General features: G+C 43.6%; 1 protein-coding gene and 1 long non-coding RNA gene across 13 annotated transcripts in view; one reads left to right on the top strand and one right to left on the bottom strand.

The window, feature by feature from the left end:
• Positions 1–10,961, bottom strand: part of NRP1 (neuropilin 1) — a 127,940-nt gene extending 116,979 nt beyond the window's left edge. For 4 of the 12 annotated variants that reach the window (XM_083466710.1, XM_083466719.1, XM_083466718.1 and 1 more), the window contains exons 1-3: positions 9,009–10,624; positions 8,188–8,733; positions 4,842–5,016 (exon numbers count right to left, since the gene is read on the bottom strand). In XM_083466710.1, the coding sequence (XP_083322836.1) occupies positions 4,842–5,016; positions 8,188–8,254 (242 nt within the window). In that variant the 5' untranslated portion in view covers positions 8,255–8,733; positions 9,009–10,624. The other 8 variants (XM_083466717.1, XM_083466711.1, XM_083466714.1 and 5 more) reach the window with 7 other exon arrangements.
• An 11,689-nt stretch (positions 10,962–22,650) lies between these two features.
• Positions 22,651–24,444, top strand: LOC310690276. The gene is made up of 3 exons (XR_014518018.1): positions 22,651–22,793; positions 23,964–24,155; positions 24,335–24,444. It is a non-coding gene; the product is annotated as an uncharacterized lncRNA (long non-coding RNA).
• The last annotated feature ends 389 nt before the right edge of the window (positions 24,445–24,833 follow it).

Genomic DNA, 24,833 nt, shown 5'->3' with positions numbered 1-24,833 from the left:
TGCTTCCGGCTGAACCAATTGTTTACCTGCCCCACATATAACATCAGGTGCAGGGCAGGGGTCATAGTTTGCCCAAAATGGCCTCACAACCCAACTAGGGAGACCTGGTAGACCTAATGAGGCCTCCAAACCAGAGGTTCTCCCTGTGAATTGGTATACATTTTGCCAGTAGCCATATGAGAGAGACGTAGTAGTGCCTTCCTGGAGGCAGCACTGCAATTGTAGGAACAGTGATGCCCCCCCCCATATTTTTAATTTTTTTGCAAAGGTAATCTGTAGATCTACTCTTGCAATCTCATCAGAAGCAGTGTGTATCAACTGCCACCACTAAGGGCTTTCATACAGTGTCCTTATAACTCTTCAGTAGAGGTAAAACATGAGTGGCAGAGGCAATTGAATCCCAGCAATACATTAATTTCCTCCAATACATTTGTATTTCTGTCAGATTTCCTCTCTCATAAGTATTAACTTGTTACATCTTTCTCCCTGCAGATAAATATTCATTTACAGCAATGCATTTAAGAAAAACCTAAAACAGTGATTGAATGGACTGAACTATTACACACTTGCAGCTGTGACAATAAACTGAAAATCTAGAGTTAGGAAATAAAAGTTTGCTTAACACTAAAAATCCCATGACAGACTGATTGGTACATTAATCTATTGCCTTACCCAAGAGTTGGTGAAAGGAATATGAATTTCTCAAGAGAGTAAGGGACTTTGAGACCTAATACAGTTTCAAAAGTTTCCTATAAAGAAATAACTTTTCCTGAAAATATGGTCCTAAAGGGTTTGACACAAATCTCCTCACTCAGAGTTAATGGTCATAGTGTGGAAGTCAAAGATCTGAATTTAAAAGAGAGCACAAATAACACAGGAGGCATTTAAGTCATTCAACAAAAGGTCAATTTAAACTGTTCTGTCTAGCTAGACTCTGCCCATAAAATTACCCCCATCCTTGCCTGACAACGAAACTGCCCAATTAGAGAGGGAAAGATACATTAATTAGACGGGTTTCAGAGACTTGGATTGAAAGGCACAAATACTCTGCTGAGAGGAAGAAACACACTCTGCCCAGAGGCGTAATTCACCTATGACAAGTTATAGAGGTTTTAGGTATATCAGCTCTACACAGACTGACCTAATGGTTGCAATATAATACACCACCCCCACTGCATTTATTATTATCATGCTATATTAGTGTGTAAGTTATCTTTGAACAAGCATTTTGCAAGCACTAAAGGATAAAAATATCTCCCATTTTCTTCTCTGAACTTCAGAAGAGAATAATATTCAGATGCAAACACCTCTAAGAGTCTGTTCATACAATCAGTTCCATCGTATCTTCACAAAGACAACATCTAAAAAAAAAATATTATGTGAATTTCAGAATGGGTGGCAGGATTTTGGGTTCAGAATATGAACCCCTCCAATTGGGAAAACTGACACATAATGATGAGGTCTGCCTCATCATGAGGTTTACTACCCCACCACCCAGCCCTCCCTTTCATTTCCTCCCGACTCAGAATTGAAGAAAAGTTTTCTTGTGAAGGTATAGGCAGACAAGCATAGGGAGCATCTGCTGGAGACAATGAAACCTTGTAGGTGTCTCCTTAACTGACCTGGACTTTCCCAAACATGCTTAGCAGCAACACTTCTTAGTAGAGTGGATGGGACTTGGCAGTTTTCTGTGCCTCCCAATTAAATGAACAGGGGTGAGAGGCATAGCAAACATACTACATGCCCTACTATGTTAACAAGATCTGCTCTGTCTCCAACAAGCCCATCTTGGTATCGGTTCTTTCTACAACACAAGGACACATTTTGATCGAGAGCTAGGAACTGGCAGGGAAAGCTAGAGCAATCCCCTTCATGCTTCTTTCTTCCAAGGCCTTGGATTGTTTGCTCATCATTTGTAGGAACTCACTATTCATTTATTTCTGTTTCTAATCCACCCTACCTAGCAATGGTTAAACTGGTTTCTAGAGCTAGTCATCCAAACCCGTTTTTAAAAGATCAACAAGCTACTGCTCCAATATGAAGGAGTCGTTGCATGCAAAGGATGTTGACACTTTTTTGGCACCATTTGTTAATGTGTCCTTGGTTTTAACATCTCTGTGGCATGTAATTAGTTCTCTCTGCTTATATGAAAATAAAAATCAACCGAAAGCAATGATGAACTGTAATAATATTATTAAATAGTTACAATGATCCTGTTCTAATTTTTTTTCCATCTCAAAACACAAACTTGAAGAAATTGCTATTGCTTTTTCTCTAAGAGAAAGGACAACTCTTTAGGCACCCTCACATTCATATTTGATGCAAGAGGTTCTCTGTGGGGTTGTAGCAATCATGAAAGAAAATAGAGTAAGAGTGAAGCCTTGAAATAAGCATGGTCCAAGCAGTTTCTCAAAGACAGGGTTTCTGGAATTCTTCCAGAAGGAATCTCATAGCCACTTGGGGATTACTTGTGGCATCCAGAGTTGTTCATCCAAGCTCTAAAAGAGGGCAGGGCAATATCTTGCCTTCCAAATGCTGGAATACAACACCCTTCAGCCCCAGTCAGCATGGCCAATGGGTAGGGATGATGGGAGTTGTAGTCCAACAATATCTGGAGAGCTACAAGTCCCCTGTTACTTCTATAAGACTGTGAATAGAGAATAGCCTTTCCCCCCGCCGTGAGTAAACCAGTGTGGCTAAGTAGCAAGTTTATACAAACTCATATTCTGACACAAAGTCACTGGAAGGCCTCATAAAAGTCATTACTTTTCATTCCCATCTGTAAACTGGGACTATAATCTGAATATGTCGCAGAGTTGGTTTAAACATTACAAAGGTTCGGCTGAAGGATTCACAGCTTGAGATGATTCAGTCCTCCTCACATGAGGAGCTTCAAAATACTTCCACTGAAAGTTGTGTTCTACATTAGAACTTATTACCTCAGAGAGCTCCACTTATAGGCCCAGGTGCAGGGAACTCACTGCTGGCAGGACCCAAAGCATGGAAAGATACAATAAACACACAGGACAAACATATTGGGTTCAAACAGGCCACAACTTTATTGGTAACAAATGCAAGTAGACTTTGGCATGGGCATTGGGTATGTACCCTGAATCATCCATCCCAACTGCTGATTGATCATTTTGCAAGGTTGATCCTAGGTTAAGAATCCCCCTATAATGTACATCAAATAGGGACGATCCCTCCAGGACAGTCATTGGGTGTGTGGATGTGGGCCATATATGGGCCATCACACACTGTCTGGGCATCCAGACTGCATCTCCCCCTGGACCCCTTTAACGGGGTACCCTCAATTTCCTGAAGTAGGGGTGAGATGGGCTCTCAACTCCTGTGCCCCCCTAGACTAAGGATCCAACCCAACAAGTTGTGATACCAGACGGGCCCAATTTATCTGCTGGCAAATTCTTCCCTGGCCCCAAATACGACAACTGAATATTTCCATAGCAAGGTCTTATGCAGGACTTGAACCTGCCCGCTCACTTTCAGGCAGGACCATGTGCTACATAGGGTGAGAAGGTGGAGAATCCAGCTCCGACTGAGCTGACTGATGAGCCTGGGCGAGGCTTCTTTATACATCCAGTGAGCAGAGCTGAGTAAAGACTAGGGACTGAAGTCTTCATTCAGCTCCACCACACAAAACACATGCCCTTGCTTGCCTGTGATAGGTCCGTTAAAATGCAGGCCCCCAGCAACCTGTGCAAACCGAGGAGGGAGCGTTGTCCCACAATGATCATGCAGGGCCATAAGATCGTCCCCAGCTCGGATGGCGTTCATGCCAGGCCGCAGTCACCACTCACCATCAGACAACTGTAAGCGGTCCATCTCATGCCTTTCTCTCAAACAATATATTTTGACCCAAGGCGGGAACTTAATGTGTAACCACTTTTATGCTCATGAAAACGGAGTTCTGTGAAAAACCTGCACCATTATAATCAGAATTAATCACGGTAAAGCCCTTTATCAGGGATAGGGGTGTTGCTGGACTACAGTTCCCATCATGCCTGATTATCAACCACACTAAGGGGTTGGAGTGGGTTGAAGTGTCTTAGCAACATCTGGAGGACCACAGGTTCCTCATTTCTGTTCTACACAATACCTAGCAGTCTAACTTCCATACGTTTTCTTCACACTGCCTCACCAACTCAAAATGAAAAACAACTTCTGTTAATATTAGTTAAGAAAACTGATGATTTCCCCTCCATGCCACACACGTGCTATCCCCAATTATGGCACTAGCACAGCAAAACAAAGCATGTATAGTTGTCGGGCTCTTAAAATACATTATAATGCCCCATGAATGTACAGCCTCTCCCATCAAACAATACTGACTGAACTGCAACTTGCAAAATTCTAAATAACCACACGTCTTTTGCCTTAAGCATCAATGCGTTTCTAAGCAACTTCAGAACATTTAAAGCAGTGGCACAATCATGAATGCAGAGGCGAATGCTTATTTCTCCCCTACTGTTCCTGCATAGGCGTTCCACAACCTCCAAGTCACTGAGCAGCTTAGGGAAAAGTTTCAGAGGAAATAACTGCTAATGGATCCATGTTTCCAACAAAAACGACACAGCGGGATTACAAGATTATATCTAAAACAATCTTATATAGTGCCTGACATGCAGTAAGCACTTGCTTTAATATCTTTACCACAAACATATGATCTGGTATGGATTCAAACCTCAGAGGGATTCATTTTATGCGCAGAGTTTTGCTCTCATCAGCTGTTTCATCTCCCTTCCCCACCCCCAACAAGAAACTGTGGAGCTTTTTGTCCAGTAGATGGTGCTATGGCTCCCTTCACAGACCATCTCACTTACTTGCACTCTCTGTCCTCCAAATCAAAGTGAGGGTTGAAGTTGATCATAATTCTCTGGTATGGTTGAGGAGCTTGAATCAGCCACTCGCATTTTTGGCTTGGATGATAAGTGTTTGGATAGCCAGGAGAGGTGAGATACCCAGGCTCCACGATTCTTATATTTTCACCACATTTATCTGCGATTAAGAAAACACATTTCATGTTCAGGTCAATCCAACAAAACATCTATATTTCCTGCAATAGTTCAAGCCCTGGTTGAAGAACATTTTTTTCTGGTTTATGATTTAAAGAAAGCTGCTTTCTGCAGTTATTAGCTCTGGTTTTGTATCACCACCCCTGCAAAAAAACAGAACAGGGGAGGGGTCTGTGTGTGTGTGTGTGTGTGTGTGTGTGTTTTAAAAACCTCTTCATCCAGGCAGAGGTCTTTGTGATTATAACAGCTTTTACACCTAATAATTAATAAGTAATGAATGGTTAATTCTTAATTATTATTGGAAACTATAGTGTCATTAAGTAATAGGTTTTAATTGAGAGTGATTCAGAGAGCAATGTTATCTGATTCTTTTACTTAGCATTCTGACAATAAGCCTGCTCTATGTCATTTGACAACAGAACTTGTCTTCCAAGACCCCTTCCTGTTTACAACAACCCCCTTTTGGTTTTATCAGATCCTAAATCTAAGCAATTGGAAGCTATCTGTGATCTTCAAGTCCAGACTACCAAAGAACAAAGTAGAATTTGTTGAAGCAGCAATGATTCAGTTGACTCCTTTAAGGAAGTCCCCCCCCCCCCCACTGCTTGGAGACCAGATAAGAGCAGTGTAACAGAAAGCAAGAAAAAACAAAATGAAGTTTATTTATAATTACAAAACTGTTAAGTTCCCCAGCCCTCTAAGTGCAAATAGCCATATCTTGAGCAAAATCTGGTTGCTCCTCTCCAAAGCCATGCTTAGGGTTCTTTACAAATAAATATTGAAAGATGAAACAGAGGCAATGTAATCTAACCTCCAAGGCCACTTGTTCCATTGTTCTGTGCAGGTTTGCACTGGCACTTTGAAACTTTACTGAAATATTTTCTACTAACATCAGATAATCAGACAAGCATTAACAAACGACACACTGGCAGCCCATTTTCACAGTAATGACATATGAAACTTCTGTATCTAATAAAATTCTTGTGAACTGGAAATGGCATTCCTTGTACTCGACACGAAGTTACAAATGTGCAGAATTTTATTATAGATAACCAGGTCAAAGGGAAATGAAAGATAAAGTGCACATCAAAAATGCATAAACTACAGCCGTTATAAGAAACATTAGAAGGGAATGAGATGTATGCTGTGGGTTTTTGTTGTTGTTGAGTGAATTGCTATTTCAGAGTTGGTTATGAGCTACTATTTATTTCTGCCTTGACAGTTTGTATCGCGTGTCTCATTTCCGAGAACAAAAGATGTTGCAACAATGAGTTCAAAATCCACAGCCAATGATATTTATCTGGAAGCCTCCTGCATGTGGTTTCAGAGACAATCTTGCATGATTTGCCGCGTGCAAGCTGACTTGGAAAATGATCCTGCCTCATTAAGTCCACTCTAGCTCTATGCAAACAACATGGCAGAATCTGGCATCTGTTAAACGAGTGAAATAAACCAGCGCTGCTGCTGCAAGTCACTTGACAAGAGTCACTCTAGGAGACATTTAGGTGGGCTCACTACCAACAGCACTTTAATCGGTAACTCCTGGGAAAGTGATAGTATAATAAGATAATGTGGGGAGCTGCTAGACTCCCTGGCTCTGTGCAATCTCTCGCACACTTGATTAAGAGGAGCAGTTTCTAATGACTCTGGACCAGTCTACCTACATAAGGTTAATGAATTAATTTAGCAGACACAAGTCCTGGACAGAGGTAGATGTGGCATCCACGAGTCTGCTAAGCTACAGAAGAGATGGATGGTCATGGTGACTCTACAGGGCTATTACATTATGCCTATAACTGCTCAGACTTAATGACAGCTTCATAGTTCCTTCCCCTCAGATCTTCCTATGGTTGGCTCAGCACTTAAGAGAATGATATTGCTCGTAATAGCAAAAAGGCACGCTATACATCTCACTCCACTTTATGCCTCCAGTTCATCCCTGCTTATTTACTCATCTCCATTAATTCAACACTGCCTGCAAATCGATGCAGAAATACAGTGCGATCCTGTTATCTTTGCAAAGGAAGACTTCAGGTTGAAAGATTAGGTCTAGTTAGCTACACTCTTCAAAAAGATTAGGCCAAACAGGATCTCTGGCATGATTTTCAGGGACTGACATGCTAATACTTCTTTAAAGACTTCTTTCTTCCCTTCTCCTGGTCATGAAGGAGCAGAGGAAGAACTTGTTTCTTGCTAAATTAACCAACCTCTTCAAAATATATTGAGAAAAGACTGATTTCCACCATAAGGTGTGATTTACATCCTCCAGTAAAAGAACACTCCTAATGTGGTCCCTTATTAAAAGAATATACCATTCTAAGTGGAGAGTGTTACCTTCTTTTAATTACTTTGATTGAAATCCTAGTCAGACTAAAAATAAATATTTGGTAATTAGTTAATAATAATTGCTCAGAAATTGCTCTGGGAAGGAAAAACTCCTAATAACTCTCCCCCCTCCATGTGTGCAAGTAAGATGTCAACCATTCCAGGCAGAGCATCCTTAAAAACTGCATAGATTAGGGAGCTAGTATGGGTGTCATTTCATTGCTGAATGAAGGAAGCCTCCATCAATTTGAAGCAGCTCTTAAATGCTCCCTCTAAACCAGATGTGAAGTCTGTGCCATAGGATTTCTCTTATAACTGTTGTGTATGAACAGTACCTTAGGTTGCTTAGCTTGAGACAATAAGTGCCCTGTGAGCCCTAATGCATAATATAGATGGATGAGGAGGATGAGGATTTGGAAATAGGTACCTGTGGGGACTCATAGCTACAAAAGATAATCAAATATATGACCCTAAACTTTCACTTTCCCCCTGTCTCTCAATAAAAACCCTGCCTTTTAAGTATTCACTGTCTGTCAGGTTTTAAAGTGGAATCTTGTGCAATTGCCAAAGGATGAAACATTAAAGTAATTGGCTATTCTGATTCTTGTGAATCAGACAAGCCCTGCATTAGGTAGCATTCAGGATGGGTAGCCAAACAAAGATTGTGTGAAACTCAAGGTAAATACCCAGTGTTTTGTGTTCAGCTTCCTTTTATCCATTATCTTAGTTAGTTTCACAGTTGGCTTTATATATCAGGAGCTCAGGTAAGGGGCCCTCTGCTTGCAGCTACCTGGCTTCACTTGAAAGAGATTCCGTGTCAGTCACTTACCACTCTTCAAAGCCCTGCCAAGGGTAATGGTGAGGGCAACACAGTGCAGGAAGAGTCCCCAATCCATCTTCCTTTCTCAGTACAGAAAGACTGAAGAAAGAGAATAAAATATCCGGTCTCTTCAGCGCACAATTCCTCTTAGATCTTAAATCCTCCAGTAGGGCCGGTGCAAAAAGATCAGAAAGCTGGCTCAGTCGGCACAGCAGCGCGGGCGGCAGCAGCAGCAGCAAGAGTCCCGTTAGTACAAGAGACGCTTCTCTGTTTGTTGTGTATCTCCTCAAGTCTCCTGCATCCTGTCATTTAGCTCCGGCTTCCTCTGGCTCGCCCCACACTTGTTCCCTTTCCAGGCGTCACTGCCTTTGCCATTTCCAAACAGACTTTATTTGTTTTTTTTAAAAAAGCACCGGAGGAAAAACTACCGAGGAAGTCCCAACAGTGAGAAGGGGAAGGGAGTTGGGGAAGTAACAACACCCCTTGCAGCTCTCCGTCTTCTCCAAGTGGTTGCAAAAGTCTCCAAGGGTTCGCCGGGATGAGATGAGCGCCTGTCTGTTACGCGGAGGAAGAAGGGAAAGCAGCGGTGAGGACGGAGGCGACTTTTTGTGGCCCGCTTCAGCCCTCTCCCTCCCCGCCCTCCTGCCCTCTTCACCCCGGGATAGCGCGCCCGTCACAGGAGGAGGGGCGCAGGCGTCTTCCTCGCCAGCGATCCCTTCCTGGAAGGGAGATCCGCTCGCCAGGAGAAGAGACCCGAGAGGTGCGCGCTGCCTGCTCCTCCCAGCGCTCGCTCGAGGGCTACTGACCTGGCCACTTGCGCGCTGGGCTGCGGGCTTGGCAGCCCCAAGGCACCCTACGCGATGGGACGCCGCCGCCGCCGCCGCAATCCAGACCACTGGTAGCGGTGGAAGGAGAGGAAGGCAGCAGAAGTGCCAAGCGGTCAGGCGGCTCCTTCCCGCAGCCTGAGGAGGAGAAGCGCAACTCAGTGGCAATAAGAGCCGAGGCGCCGCCGTCTCCAAAGCCCAAAGTCCCCGCCCTCTCTCCCCCCCTCTCCCACTCTCAGCCCCCTCCCCAAAGGAAGGATCAACAAACAAACAGAAGGAGCCCGGGAGCCCTGAAATTCACCCGGGGAGGTGGCTGGTTGGGTGGGTGGGAAGCGGAGAAGAAGGGGGGGAGTGGTTGGGGAAGGGAGGGGAGGGACGCGGACCGACGGACTGACAGTCGGACGAGGAGGAGGAGGAGGGCAGAAGCGTGCCGGCAAGGAGAGGAGCCGCCTCGCTTTCTCCGCGCTCTGTAGGCTCCACAAGGGGTGGGTGGGGAGGTGGGTGAAGGGGCGGGGGAGGGGAGGGGGCGTCTCCGCGCGCCAGGTAAAGCGGGCAAAGCGTGACGCGCCCGCGGCCACAGCTGGTCGCCGAAGGAAAACTACCCACGGACGGACCGCTGCCCACAGCGCCCTCTCCTCGGGACCCAAACACCCCGAACGTGGCCAGCCGGCGTTATTCTCTCCCCTCCACTAGAATATGCTCATAATTCCACGCCTTCCTACAGATACAGAACCAGATTGATAGTCCATTTAGCGAGGCTCTCAGGCAGCACTGTCACCTGAAGATGCCGTATACATGCCCGCCTCAGCTGTAGCCTCGCTGCCATCAGCGGACACTTGGGAGCGTGATTATCACGTCGCGGCCGCCTTTAAGAATAGGCGCTCGCTCGCTCGCTCGCCCCTCTTTGCTCGTCCTCCATCATCCTCCCCCCCCCTTTGATCAGTGGTGCCCACCGGCGCAGCCCGGTGGTTATGCTCCCCCTCCCGCCGCCGCCTGCTGCCCAGTCTCACGCACCCCTGCGGGGAAGCGCCTCGCCTCTACTTGGGGGGATTAAAAGCTCCGTGTTCTCTCTCCTGCTCCCTGTTGCGCATTGTCCTCTCGCCTCCCGCCTCTCCCCTCCACCCCCGTGCAAAAGCGCCGTGTACCGGCTTTCAAGCCGCTTCAGCAACGCGCGCCCGCGGACTGGGCCCTGGCCACCTGCTGCGCGCCCCATCTTGACAGGGCGCCCCATCCATTGCATTCCCCGCGCTTTCCACTCCGCTCTCCCCTGAGCGCCGTCTCCTTGCCTGCGCGCGCTCTGACCATCCTCGTTCAACCACCAGCCGGCAACTGGCAGAAGCCCAGCTGTGTTTGCCTACAACTGCCCAGCAGCGCCCTTGCACGGAGCTTGTCCTCCCTCGGCGTGTGTTTTCTGGTTTATGCACCTTGCTCCAGCTCCATTTTTCTCCCCCCGTTACTGTCTCCTGACTGACGGTGCCGGTGCGGGGCGTATCTTTCGACCCACCACAAACCCACCTCCCTTCCCCGCTTGCCTAGTCTCGACACTTTCCCCGCTCGCCCTCCTGCCACCGACTTCCTGCCGCCTCCGCCTCCTCCGGATCATTAACGCCCTCGCTGGCAATGGAGGTGGCGGGCGGGCGGGCGCGTGAGTGGGTTTGTGTCAGCACAAATGGCAAGCCCAGGCGCGAGGCGAGGCTCCCCCCGGGGCGACACCGCCGATACACAAGCGCGCGCGCACCCCCGGAGGACGCGGGCTGTCTCTTCAGAGAGAAATGTCACACTTTCCCCTCAGCACGCACACTTGAATGAGGGAGATCTCCGGGGCTGCTGCCGCGAGATACGAGGGAGAAAAGTTCTGTATTGGGAGAAGAGAGAGGAAGCCTGGGCGGTTATGCACAGCGGGCGGGAAAAGGCGAGCTGCCAGCCTGCTCCCTTCCTCGGGCCTGCAAGCCGGGAGGCGCTCTGAGAAGAAAAGCGGAGGAGGGCGAGGGCGTGTCCGTTTCCCGCCCTCCCTTTGGTCTCCGGAGGGAGCAGGCGGGGATGTGGATGGGCGCCCACGGGGTGAAGTGCGCCCCCAAACGCGGGAAAGTACGAAAATCGAGACTCTAAGAATTGCTGACTGCCAGATCTCTTGGTGTGTGGGTGTGTGGTGCGCAGTCTTTTTTCTTGGCCCGGCCGAGCAGCGAATTCCCATTCCATACAGGAAAGTGGATCACTTTTATTTTCTCAGAGCTGAGGTGAAGGAAGTGGCGGTCGATCGCGAAGCAGAAATCATCAGCCGCAACCCAAACTCGAACTATCTTTGCTCCCAGGGCGGCTCCAGAGATCCTTCCCGCCCCCGACAAAGGTGTTTTCTGGTCAGGAGACAGCAAGACCCAAATTTCTGCACGGGGAAGGCCTTCAGAGGAAAACTCGTCGAGCCACATGAAACAAAATAAATTATTTGAATGCGTTTACTTCTCCTAAAAAGACACAACCAGCATCTTTTGCAGATAACTGCTACTTCTGTCCTATAGGGGCACTTGGATATGTGTGCATTTTATTGCCCTGAGCCATTGTGGATACTTTCAAGAAAGGCAGCGTTCTTTTTAGGTGTCTACAGTTAAGAGTATTTGTGTGATTTAGTACTGTAAACCATTGTGAGCACTTTTCAAAGCAAGAATGGCAGAAGATTTTAAAAAAATAACAACCGGCAAAATCTACTGTGAGATTTCACAGGCAAGGATGCTTCTATCATAGCACCTTCAGCTCTCTGGGAAAAAAGAAAGGAGGGGGGAGAGCTCTCCATCTCCAACAGCGTGTGACAATGAATATGGAACAAGGCGACAGTTTCTCAGTGAAGTTTGGAATAAGATTGTAGATATATATGGAATGAGGGGGAACTGTATTAACATAGGTCACCAAAAAGCATACCAGGAGAGGTCTTTTTCTGCTAGGTGTTTCTATAAAAAATGGTGAGAAAATGACTTAGATCTGAAACCTTGCTCAGTTTCCAAGACCTGCCAGAGCATAAATTACTGTCCACACACAAGAGACTGTTACTGTGTTTGAAATAATTTTCAAACAGTTGTAACAGTTGGCAGGCACAAGGCAGTGTAACTACAAACATTTTGCATTTGTGCTTAGGAATCATATGTGGTGTAAGCTGCTTCTTTCTCCCTCCCTCCCTATAGTCTTAAGACCACCAAAAATCAGTAACACTCCACACTTAGATCTATTCCTTTGCCTTTTTTGATCAAATCTTTCCTGACTTTGGAGGCCAGCACCACGCCTCACTCCATTGCACATTTAGGCGATAAGCAAATATTTGCATGTTGATTGGAGCACCTGAATTCTAGGTGCAAGATCAAATATTCTCCTCATTGACATTTGTTCCATTACATCCTGAGCTGTCATAGTTTGATGCCATTATCTTGCCAGTCTCTTGAAATGGTATTATCAGGGATCACCCATGTTTTATTGTATATTTCTACAATTTGTATACTGCTTAATCATGCAGTCACATTAAAGCAGTTTACAGGAGACTTAATACAATAGAAATAAAAATGCATTTAAACTAAAATAAAAGTGGAATTAAAAAGCCTTCTGGAATTAAAAAAGGTCTTCAGTAGGTGCTGGAAGTTCAACGATGAGGGGGCCTATCTGACCTCAACTGGAAGAGAAGTCCATAAGACTGGGCCCACAATACTGAATGCATGGCTCCCAAAGACCTGGTGAGTGCTCCCAAAGACCTCAGGACCTCAGTGATAGGGCAGGAATATCAGGTGCTCCCTGAGAGTATTCTGGACCTGAGTTGTTAAGGGCTGTGTAAAAGGACCTTTAACATGGTCAGTTAGTGTATGGGCAGCCACTGTAAGCTTTTGAGCACTTGAGTTATGTGTTGGCAGTAGTCTGTTCCCATCAACAATCTAGTTTTACACTAGCAGGAGCCTCCAAACTAGGTCCAAGGGTAGCCTGACATTGGGCTTATCCACATTTACGTTTTGTCCTGGTCAGTGGCGAAGCTGCATACTCTGCTACTGGGGGCAGAGAGCAGGCGGGGGCATGGTACGCCACCTGCGAGGGCATGCTGCGCCAGCCCCAGGGTCGTGGTGTGTGTTCTGGGGGCGTGACACGCCATCTGTGGGGGCATGGCACCCGGCGCATGGGAGTTGCATGGTGCATGTCTGCCCCCCCTGCTGCGATGCACCCTACCAGAATAGTGGTGCTGGGGGTGGTCCGCTCCCTCCACATGCCCGTTCCTCCGCCAGTGATCCTGGTCTTTCCAGGTACAAGTCCATATTTAAAAGCTCTGTGTCCACGTGGGTTTAAAAAATGTCTGCACCAGAACTTTCCCTGCAGAAACACACTCTTTACCACTCAGAGCAAACATCAGATCAGGGGTGCTGCTGTTTGATATTTTCTCAATTGAGCTTTTAAAACCAGAATTTTGCAGGGAAACCTCTGGAGGGAGAAAAAAAGAGGACATTAAGACACAAAGCTTTAAAGTGTTGACCATACCTGGAAAGAGTGGAGGAAAGTTAAGTGTGAATAAGCCCACAGAGCACATTGCAATGATCAGGTTTTGAGGTTACCAATGCATGAATCACTGTGGCCAGACTATCCCTGTACAGGAACAATCATAGTCGGTGTTACAGCCATAGCTGGTAAAAGGCACTAAAGCTACCTGAGCTACCAGGGACAAAGATGGATCCAGGAACATCCCCAAAGTTCAAAGTTGTTAAAAGTCTGCCATCCTAAAGTCAGACAAGATGGTGGGCTCAGTCCCAGTCTTGTCATATTTCCTCAGCTTAGCCAGTCTCTGAGCCCATCATAGAAGTACTTACGCATTTACTGGATAGATTGTGATGCATATTTTATAGATAGTACATCAAACTCCTTCTGTATTTTTCTTAAGTGACGTTCAAATAAGTTGGCGATGGGTTAACACAGTGCTCTGAAGATTCAGATCCAGCTGTTAAGTGAACTCTATATAATACAAATCAATGAGATGAAGCTTTCTTCATAGTTGCTAGGCTGGCAATCTCTGCATCTTATTACTGAGAAAGCATATCCAAAGTTAAGACAGCATATTGCATATTTAAAGTAGGTTCTTAAAATATGTGTGCTAAACAGCACCAGAAGCTGATTTTAGGTATGGTTTCACTTACTGAGCAGACATCTGGAGAATAAATGTGCGGTATTAAAAAGTTATACCTATCATCTGAATATCATGGTTTTCTTCCACTTTTAGTTAGTTTGGTTCATGTAGTCTCTCTGTGAGAATAAATGAATACTCAATCACAATATACAAAGCTACTTTAAACTAAAACCCATCTGGTTTTTGGCGATAGCTTTCTTCTTGGTTTGCAGTACTATCTTCTTGTATTTCCATATAGTTCTTGTGCTTTTTATGCTTTGCTTATTCTACAAAATAGCTTTAACTATAAAGGCACTTCTGACTAATGATATGTCCACCATTTCAATCGCTTTGATCAACGACTCCATAGAACTCATTCTAATTTTGTGTCTGGTGTAATGTTTTCTAAATGTACATTATGTCTAGAGGCGCTGCCACCTGTCCTTGTTTTGATGAGGTACTCTCTCTTTAGCCAATGGCTCCAGCTGTGCAAACACCAGTCAGTAGCCACAGAGAGAGAGAGAGAGAGAGAGAGAGAGAGAGAGGGTTCAGGCGTGTGGATGACTAATAGACTTTTTAATTCAAAGAATGCAAAGATAGAGTATACAAGATGGTAGGCAAAGATGGTAATAGATTCCTAGAGTTCCAGAGCAGCTGACAATTGTACCGCCACCAGACTATTCAGTAAATGCTGCATTGATATCTTCATTCTTGTTGTAGGAAGCTGCCCCATTATCCACAGCCCTAATAGTGCTGGACACCAGCAGTGATGAAAGTATATTACACTTCCATTATGTATGTCATTGGGAATCCCATAATGTCATATCAGTAATCCAGGCTAGGTGATAAATGCAACTGAAAGATTTTACAACTACTCCACAAAATGTGTGAGAATTTTTGATACCCCATGCTTGCTTGTGTCTGCTTATTTGAAACATGGGACACAAGCCGGATGCCTTTGGAAGTCTCATTAATGTCACTCGTTTTGATGCCATCAGTTATGTACCAGTGAGGCTCTAGAAGGAAGCTGGAACTCAAAGTGGTCCAAACTCAATATACGTACAAGGGAAGCTGATAGTTATTAAGTAATGCTTTGTGTTCATTCAACTCCTACCTTTGAATTCACTCAGATGTGGCACCCTTGAAGCTTAGGATACTATGGCACCCGGTGCAGTTTATTCCTAAAGATATGTGGAAAGGTTTCTCTCTGTAATGACTCTCTGCCCCCCCCCCCAGTTTATTAACTGTTGTTGTCTGTGTGTCTTTCTGCCTGACATTACCCAGACATTGAGTAATCTAGACCTGCCAGCTTGGTTCAAGGAAGGTGATATTTCAAACATGAGCAAACTGATGAAGATAAAGCTATTTGCACTTCACTCTTAAGTTTAAACCTTAGGTTTCCAAACCAACCACAATCATTGAGCCAAGAACAAACCTTGGTTACCATTCATAGTTTGGAGAGAAACAAACCACAAGCCTAAATTCAGATGCAATGCTGTCTCGGCTGATGGCCTGTTTCCTGGCAATGTGACAGGAGCAGGGGATGAACAAAACACTTTCCATTTCAACCATGTGTGCCAGCACATCCTTTTACATATAAACTACAGTGGTACCTCGGGTTAAGAACTTAATTTGTTCCGGAGGTCTGTTCTTAACCTGAAACTGTTCTTAACCTGAAGCACCACTTTAGCTAATGGGGCCTCCTGCTGCCGCTGCGCCGCTGCTGCACAATTTCTGTTCTCATCCTGAAGCAAAGTTCTTAACCTGAGGTACTATTTCTGGGTTAGTGGAGTCTGTAACTTGAAGCGTATGTAACCTGAAGTGAATGTAACCTGAGGTACCACTGTATAGTTTATCTTAAGCATGGTTTAAAAGTGATGTGTGAACCAGGTCATTGTGATGCTTGGTGACAGACTGACACCCAGTACTCCCAAATGGCAGACAATGAGCTAAACCTATTTTAAAGTTTTACCACTTCAGGCTACAGGTGGACACTCATATAACTGAATGCTTCATCAGGGGAAAAAAATCATATAGAAAATTGACATGTCAGGGAAAAGGCTAGAACTCTTCTCCTTGGCATGAGTTGCTTTAAGTCATGGGAAACTTCACCTGCAGTCCAAAACTGACACAGAAGAGGTTTACCTGTTTGGCAGGACTAGGCTGGAGAGTATGGGACATTATATGTATGGTGGGTCCCCCCCCCACCAATATAAACTAATAAATAATACACTGATAGAGTATGTGCTGAGGTGCTTTCTTCCCTTTGCGTTAAAAATGGCAATTACTTAATTGAAGTGCACAGGTGTGACATATATTTCTCAGAAGGAAACTTACACAATTGCCGTAGGAACACACAGTATTTCCAGCATCTCGTAGAGTAGTTTATGGGACGACATGGGGAGCATTCCATTGAGAAGGCAGCAGCTTTGAGTGGAGGCTGGTGGGATGCAAACAATTGTCTTGCACTTAAGGAGAGAAAGCTAAAGAAAGTGAAAGCTATTTGCTTTCATATTAGTCACATTATGATAAAAAAGGTATAATTAGGCAAAATACACAATTAGTAGAATAATGTGCTGACTTCATTTTAGTCTCTACTGTATTATAAGTGCAATAAATAATATACCACTTCCACTCAGAACAGATGGCGGCATTAGTTAGGTATTGTTACTATGTACCCCAACTGCTTCTTAAAATACGGATTAGTGTCATGGCAGGTAGAACAGACAGTATGTATTAAAAAAAATATTAGCAAGAAGCCCACATAAAAATATTGCTGCTGTGTGAAGGTTAATGTCCTGTTTTACCACTTTTTAAAACAACCTTATATGAGCACTTCCAAATTTTGGAAAGGAAAGTGGCACAAAGCATCAAACGTGTTTATTTTTATCTTTTAAAATTGTACAAACAAGTACCATGGAGTGGAAGAGTCGTATTGTCACTAAGCATAACTGCTAATGAAAGGAAAAGCTCTTAAAATCCACTGGGTGCCTATGACATTTGTTGCAACTACTTTTCACCAGTAATATGTTCAAGGTACAAAAGTGTGATTTGAGTGTTGTGAGGTGCAATATTCCTGAAACAGAAAAGCAGCCTTGGGTGACCACAGCTCTTGTGTGATGAATTTAGTGTGTCGAAAGAACTGTGCAGGCAGAAACTATGAGCAAAATACTGTATTCCACATAGCATTCACCAGTAGTGTCTAGTGGTACAGGCACAGCAATAAAGCCAACTTAATATTCCCTTTTCTGTGGCCAATTCATTCCACCTTCATGCCACCTGCCACCTCCCATTCTTGGTTACCAGCAGTGACCTCCATGTTGGGAAGCCAGGTAAACAATCCCACCCTACCCTGCTATGTCCCACTAGTCACTATTAGCACTTGCCAAGCTGGTGCCTTCCAAATGTTTTGAACTAAAACTCCACCCTATGTTGGTTCAGGCTGATGTTAGTACAAAGCATCTGGCTGTAGTGCAAAACATGTTAAGATTTCTGAAGCCCATGAGAAATAGCAATTCCTAATTGGAGGAAGTTGTGAGGAACACCATGCAACATATAAAACAGCAAACGACATGAGGAGTCCAGTGCTACTGCTTCCAGCTTTGTGAGAACAGTTCTATCCTACATCAAGACCAGCAGCCAGCTCAGTGACATTTAAGTACAATCTGTTATAACAAAATAGAGAGAGGCACATGACTGGAAACTATACAGATAAAAACATGAGAGCCAGAAGGAACAGTTGAGTAGGCAGAACATATTTAACCTTGGCACATACCTACGCAATAAGGACATGTGTCTAGCTCATTCTACCTACCTATTATATTCATCTGTAACAGTATTTCTGTACCATCATATAAAAACTCAGGGCAATGAACAATGGTAAAACATCATCAAAAACAATACAAATAATCATTAAACTGATTAACAAAAAAAGCAATTGCAAGAGGATGCCTGCTGGATCTCTGCTGGAAGTGTTCCTTAGCATCGGGTTACTAAATGCACAACTTCTAGTCGAAGCTAGTAGTGCCTCTGTAATAGGGAATCCCATGTAGATGAACACCCAATCTATCATTCTGAGCATTGTCTGAGATTCTATAATATGCCACATCTAAGCCTAAGTATGTACAAATGAACCAAATGCACATTATTCCTTCGTTTATCATACCTTGGTAGACTCAACCCAATGATTATTAAATGACAAGACTCAAGGAACTGATTAAAAGAATAATCAGATACTTCTCCTTAATTGGATCCAATGAGCTGTCTGGATCCTTACCTTCCTGATCTCCCACCAGCCAAGGCTGAGCCCACCTGTCAACTGCATGTCATGCTACCCATTTTCCTTTGTCTGCTCGGTTTCATATCAGTTTGAGCAAAGGCACAGCACTTTGCAAAAGCAAACAATCAGTGGATTGATGGCACTTGCAAGGCCCAGTGCCTTTGCAAGTGTGGATGACCACGGTGGTGATTGCAGAAGTGCAGTGCTTTTCAGCCATAGCAGATTGGCAGTGTCTGCATACCCTGCCTTATCTGCCCCACACTATAGGGCAGGACAAAATGGCCTTGTGGGCCAAATGCAGAGGCCTGGTGAGCCTAACTAGTTTTGGGAGCCAAAGGTTGCCCACTGTTGCTTTAGTATACCACATCACTCAACTGTACCTCTTCCATACCCATCCCTGTAGTATGCGGCTTTGTTTATTTGGCTCCAGTGAAGTGGAATTTCTGTGCTGTTTTTGCTCCCTGATCATAGCACAACATGTTCTCGCTTGTGTAGGTTATCTGTGGGAGGCCCTACATTTTGGGCAGCTGGTTGGACGAGCTGGTCTTCTGTTCTCTTCCAACACTGCATTTCTATGAACAATACCTTATTTTATTTTATTTTTCAGCTCTGTGTTTAGGGATTTTGTTTTGGTTCAGGTCCATCTCTGGTTTTGTCTTTGTATTTACAGTGCTCTATTGAAGAATGTTTGCACTCTGATTATAAAGCTACTTCCTGGAAACTTTATAATTCATCCTTAAAATACTGCCCTAAGCTAAATCATGTAATATAAAACTTAAAACTGCAGATGAAAAAAAAATTAAGCATTTTGCCATTAAAACAATGTGTTTCAGCAACTTTGAAGTTTACCCTTTTCATGAACTTCCATAAACTCAGAAAGAAATCATTTCAGAATGAAGTTTGGCAAGTGATTAATCATGACAAGGGGCTTATTTATTTGGTGCTATTTTGAAAGAAAAACACAATAAATTAAAACCAGCCAAGATATTCACTTGTAGCAGAAAGATATGCAGTGTGGTGTTATATCAAAGAAATCACAGCAATAGTATTGGTCCCAAACAATGATTAGTGCTTGAAACCAAGTAAGGCCAATTGTCCATCTAGTCTGACTAGCATGTCTGCTCTGACTGGTTTTGGCTATCCAGGACCTTGGGCAGGGGTCTTTCTACCTAGGAAAGACCAAATATTGAACCTGGGGAGTTCTGCATGCAGGGCATGATCCTCGACTTTGCTTCTAGTGCACTATTTTTAGCTGCACTGATAGAAGGCATAGTAGCAGCAGCAGCATAGTACAGGAGACAACAATCTGTAATGGAACCTGTAATGTATCCTCTAAAATACAACCACTTAGGGATTAATTCAGTCATTTCCATTGGTTGTATCTTGGGCTGGGCTGAAAATGCCTTCCTTTCATGGGGCCATTTGTTTCCCACAAAAGTGCATTTTTGGAAACTTTCAGGCCAGTGGGGGCAACCATCTTTCCTTTTTAAAAAAACAAATAAATTGAAATATACTCGGAGTCGAGAGTGGATTTCATGCTCTTTATTCAGCTCATAGTAGTGAGGAGGAATGGAATTTCCCCCAGAATCTCTGCTTTATATACATTATTTACACAATGGTCCCCACGTGATTGACTAATTCCGGGATTCTCCTGTAGGCCAATCAGGTTACGTATTCACTTCTACCTGGAGCTGGATTGGGTGGCTCCTGTGGACCAATCACACTGCCGCATTCTGGAGCCTATTGTTCTAGGATCAATCAGACTGCTGCATTTTGGATCCTATTCAACTCAGTACATAACATAAATGAAAAGAATATCCCTAGGAATGGCACTATACCATGATAGAGCATCATTCCTATTGGGCCATTCACAATTAGGAATGTTACCAGGTTGCTTCTGCTTATTGTAGTAGCTCCATTGTTCATGCAAATTTCTAGGTTTTCATCATCCTGTGGTCACCTGTAAACTTGGCTACTCCACTGTTCACTTGATCCAGCCAACTGATGGGTTGTTTGGAACCATGGCAATTTTTAAAAAAATAGTCATCTGTTACCCTGTCTGGGTTTCTGTGTGGCAGCTTGTTCTGGAGAGCCACAAATACAGCAATCTATACAGCACATGCGTTTGTTGGTGTCACACTTTCCTGAGTTGGTGCACCTGTAGTTGTTGCAGTCAGGATATATAAGCAGAAATGGGAAAACCCACAAAATTGCAAATTTTAAAACAGCCTTGAAAGAATATGTTCAGAATCTGAATTTAATGGGCTCCAACTGATTTGCAGTAACCAGAGTTAAAATCCCAAGACATCTTATTTCCTAGGTATTATTATGTTAAATGTTATATCCTGTACTTTCTTTAGAAAGACGGCATCTTTAGGGACTCAGTGACCCACCTTTAAGACACATTTCTGGTTTTCACACACTTGGCATCAACAATAGTACAACACCGGGTGCTTCTAGACCATTCATTGCACTAATATTGGCGTGTTTCCACTTATTTCAATAGAGTTCAATGACATTGCAATGCTGCGAGGCCTCTTTATACTCCAATGGCAAAATTGCCATTTGACTTCACAGGGAGCAAGAGCAGGCCCTGGATAATTAGATAATTAACTTAGATAATTAGCTTGTTATTATCAACTTCTTTTGTGCTTGCTAAGGAAATTAAATATTAGTGTTTGTTTCAACAAGGCAAGCTTTATAACTTAAAGAGGCAGCTGGTTTGTTTTAAGTGTTCATCTTCCTTCAAAGATACAAAATATAACAAGAAGTGTTTTTTTAAAAAAATAAAAAACATAATGCAAGAAGCAAAGGACTGCTTACTTTAAGTTTGACTTTCATTGGCCTGACAAGAAAATGAATGTTCCACCCATCTAATCTACCTGCTTTGTACATTTATATACTTACACTGAACCATTATTGAACATTATAACTCCTACTACCTACATTCTACATTTTACATAATAATACTAGAAGGGATACAGCCTTATTAGGAAAATGGAAGCTATCATCATGATTCGGCATGTTTTAATGCATCCCCTTCAGCCTGAACACAGCAATCACCGTAAACAAGCGGTTGTACTGCATTCATTACAGATCATCTCCCCTTTCTCTGAGTCATATTTCATCTTCTTCAATAGGTGTTCTCCATCATAATTTTGCCTGTCACTTATTACAGTTGATGTTAAATGGCTTTTCAGCTAAATGCTTGTTTGTGTTATTTATTAACTAGAGTATGTTTGCAGCGGTATATTTTATGAAAGTCAGACAAGATGTGTGAGCCCACTTTTAAAATGCTGGGAACTGGCATTGTTCGGAGCTGAGGGGCCCACTCCTGAGGACCAATGGAACCAGAAGGATTCTGACACATTCTGAAAGGTTGTGCACCAGTTTGCAAGGGCAGTTGTGTTGTGGCCCTGGGGAACACCTAGAGTGGGTGGTTGACTGGATGGTTGTTGGGGATTTGTTGCTGCTGTTGCCTTTTTGTATCTTTATTTTAGATCTTGTGATTTGTGTGGAAATGGTTCAGTTTGGTTGTGTGTTTTTAAGTATTTTATTTATTGTTTGTGACTACTTTTGTCATGTTGTAGCTATGAATTCTTTTCACGTTGTAAGCCACTTGAGCATGGTTTGAGGTGTGGAAAGGCAACATACAAATAAAATTATGCATGTACGTGTACTGCAAAGTTTGGAGAAGTGAAAATTTTGAAGAATGGTCGTGCTTTGTTTCATAGGGTGCAAATTAGGCAGGTTTTGCCTTTAAATGTGAACTGAATTGAATTTCTACACCAGCCCTAGTGGGGGAGGACAGAATAGCTTGATTTGGTTTTATCTTACTGCCATATTAACTGTGTTAGGTTTCCCTTTTGTTTTTGTATGGTGTACTTTATGTTTTCTAACGACTGTTAGCTGCCTTGAGCAAATTTCAAAAGGTGGAGCACAAATGTTTTTAACAACAACAGTAAGAATCCCTTGTGCTGTAGGTTATTCTTAGAATATGTTAAGATAGTAATATGATTACTTCTGAGCTTTAAAAAAAATGAGCTGGAAATTGATATTCACAAGTCTTCTTATTTTCAATTCATATAACTCAAGTGTCTTTGCAAAATCTTATGGCAATGACTTCTACAAATAAATTGTGTGCGTTTCATGACGGAGGATTTCTTTTTGCTTGTCCTGAGCTTACTGACCATAAATTTCACTGGACAACCATGGGCTCTTGAGTTCTGAGATAAAGTGAATGAAAGACAGGGGACCATTTCTCTCTACTCAATTGTTTCTTTTTTATAACCCTGTATCTTGTCCTTCACAGCTAAAAGAAGGCGTGGAGGTGAAGCTCCAGTTCTCGTTCCAGAGTGGAAGTTAGATGCGGGAGGACTGGAGAAGAGGGAAGGTGGGCTTTAGCAGTGATGTGCTTCTTTATATGTAATTTTCTAAACACATTTTCCCCCTGTGACAAGTCATTTGCATCCTTGGATTCATGATGTCTGGGATAATTAAGAACTGATTTCATAGGGATCGCTCAGGTTGCCATAGCAGCTGAAACTTACTCCTTTTGTGAAAATGTTACAAGCCCCTTGACTCTTGTTTACCATGTAACCAGACACATTATTAGCTTAATGAAGGAGCGCTTCAAGTGGCTTTTTCCAAATTTGTAAGTTATCTGTCCAACAAGTAGATCGCTGCTGTGTGCTGCGTTATTCACAGGGGCCATCTGGACAGCATTCGAAAAGGCTACATATCCTTTGCCAGCCAACATCTTATTTGCTGTGGAAAAAACCCCCAATTGAAAACCAATGGTTCTCTCTAAATGTGCTCTGTGATGTTGGCTTTTATATTTCAGCTACTTCCTTGGCTTTACATTGTTGCAATTCTTTTTCTAAAAAAAATAAAAATAAAAATCTAAAGGTTTAAAATTATAAATGCTGCCCTCTTTTAATGACTGAAAACTGGATAGTCATACGCCACTGACTATTCCAGAATCCTGTTCCAGTTCTAATTATTAACTGTTGTTTGTGCATCCCAGAAAGAGCTGTAGAATCCCTGCCATTTGTGCATTGTTTTTGAGCTGCCATCTTGGCTCGCTCTTCAAGGATCATGTAAACAGCTACTTGCTCCTCTGTCTTTGGCATTGTATCATGTCAAAAGAAAAGAAAAAAGATCTGTTTGTCTGAACACAATGTGCAAGTGAGCACATTTTTAAAATGTAGATAGAGGATTTGATATAGCAATTGTGGCTCACAGACCTGTGTGCCCCCACCTCACCCCCAAAAGTGTGTGTGTGTGTGTTATAGTTTGGTTCCATGCAGCCAGAAGGCAGTTTGCTTTTCTTTAGGCAGAAGTTATTGCACGACTATAGGGACAGAAAAAGGACTGAATCACATCAAAGTGCTTATAAGATGGTGGTGGTAATGAGTTGTATCCAGTTTGTGCCCTCCTATGAGGATGAGGGCTTTTGATTTGGCAGAATCCAAATATTCCAGAAAGGATTTCTGGGGAGAGGGGCTGGGGGCTGCAGTTAAGAAGGTATTGGCAAATATCTGCTCCCTTCCTATTCCATTAGCAAATAGGTTTCAATGGAGAAACAGCACAAGGAACACCAGTTGGGTCTGTCCAATATACACAACAAAGTGTTATGTCTGATTTCTATGGAATCCAAGGCTGTGGCTATGGGAGAAGCAAGATCCTCTTGGAGTGTTAATGCTGTGAACCCCTCTATCATAGGCTTGGATTCTGAAGGAAACATGAACCCTGAGTAAGTGCCTGGAACCCCTGGAATCTTGAACCGTTCAGAGACTGGGGTGGCGTGCAATAATGCATTAAATTATTCCTTTTGCTGTGATAGCAATATACAAAATGTTGATAAAAGTATAATAGAAAATAACCTATGAATGAATGTTTGATTTTTAAAAAGTTTTTTCTATGTCTAGGTAGACATCACCTTGCCGACAAAGGTCCTATAGTTAAAGCTATGGTTTTCCCAGTAGTGATGTATGGAAGTGAGAGCTGGAGCATAGAGAAGGCTGATCGCTGATGAATTGATGACTTGAATTATGGTGCTGGAGAAGAAGAAGAGTTTGGATTTGATATCCCACTTTATCACTACCCGAAGGAGTCTCAAAGCGGCTAACATTCTCCTTTCCCTTCCTCCCCCACAACAAACACTCTGTGAAGTGAGTGGGGCTGAGAGACTTCAGAGAAGTGTGACTAGCCCAAGGTCACCCAGCAGCTGCATGTGGAGGAGCAGAGATGCGAACCTGGTTCCCCAGATTACGAGTCTACCGCTCTTAACCACTACACCACACTGGCTCAGCTGGAGGAGACTTTTGAGAGTCCCATGGACTGCAAGAAGAGCAAACCTATCCATTCTTAAGGAAATCAGCCCTGAGTGGTCACTGGAAGGACAGATCCTGAAGCTGAGGCTCCAATACTT

This window comes from Podarcis liolepis, assembly GCF_965112155.1.
Source record: "Podarcis liolepis genome assembly, chromosome: 12".
In the NCBI taxonomy this organism is placed as follows: Eukaryota; Metazoa; Chordata; class Lepidosauria; order Squamata; family Lacertidae; genus Podarcis; species Podarcis liolepis.
The sequence above is the reverse complement of the archived record's forward strand: the minus strand, read 5'-3'. Positions and strand labels throughout refer to the sequence as shown.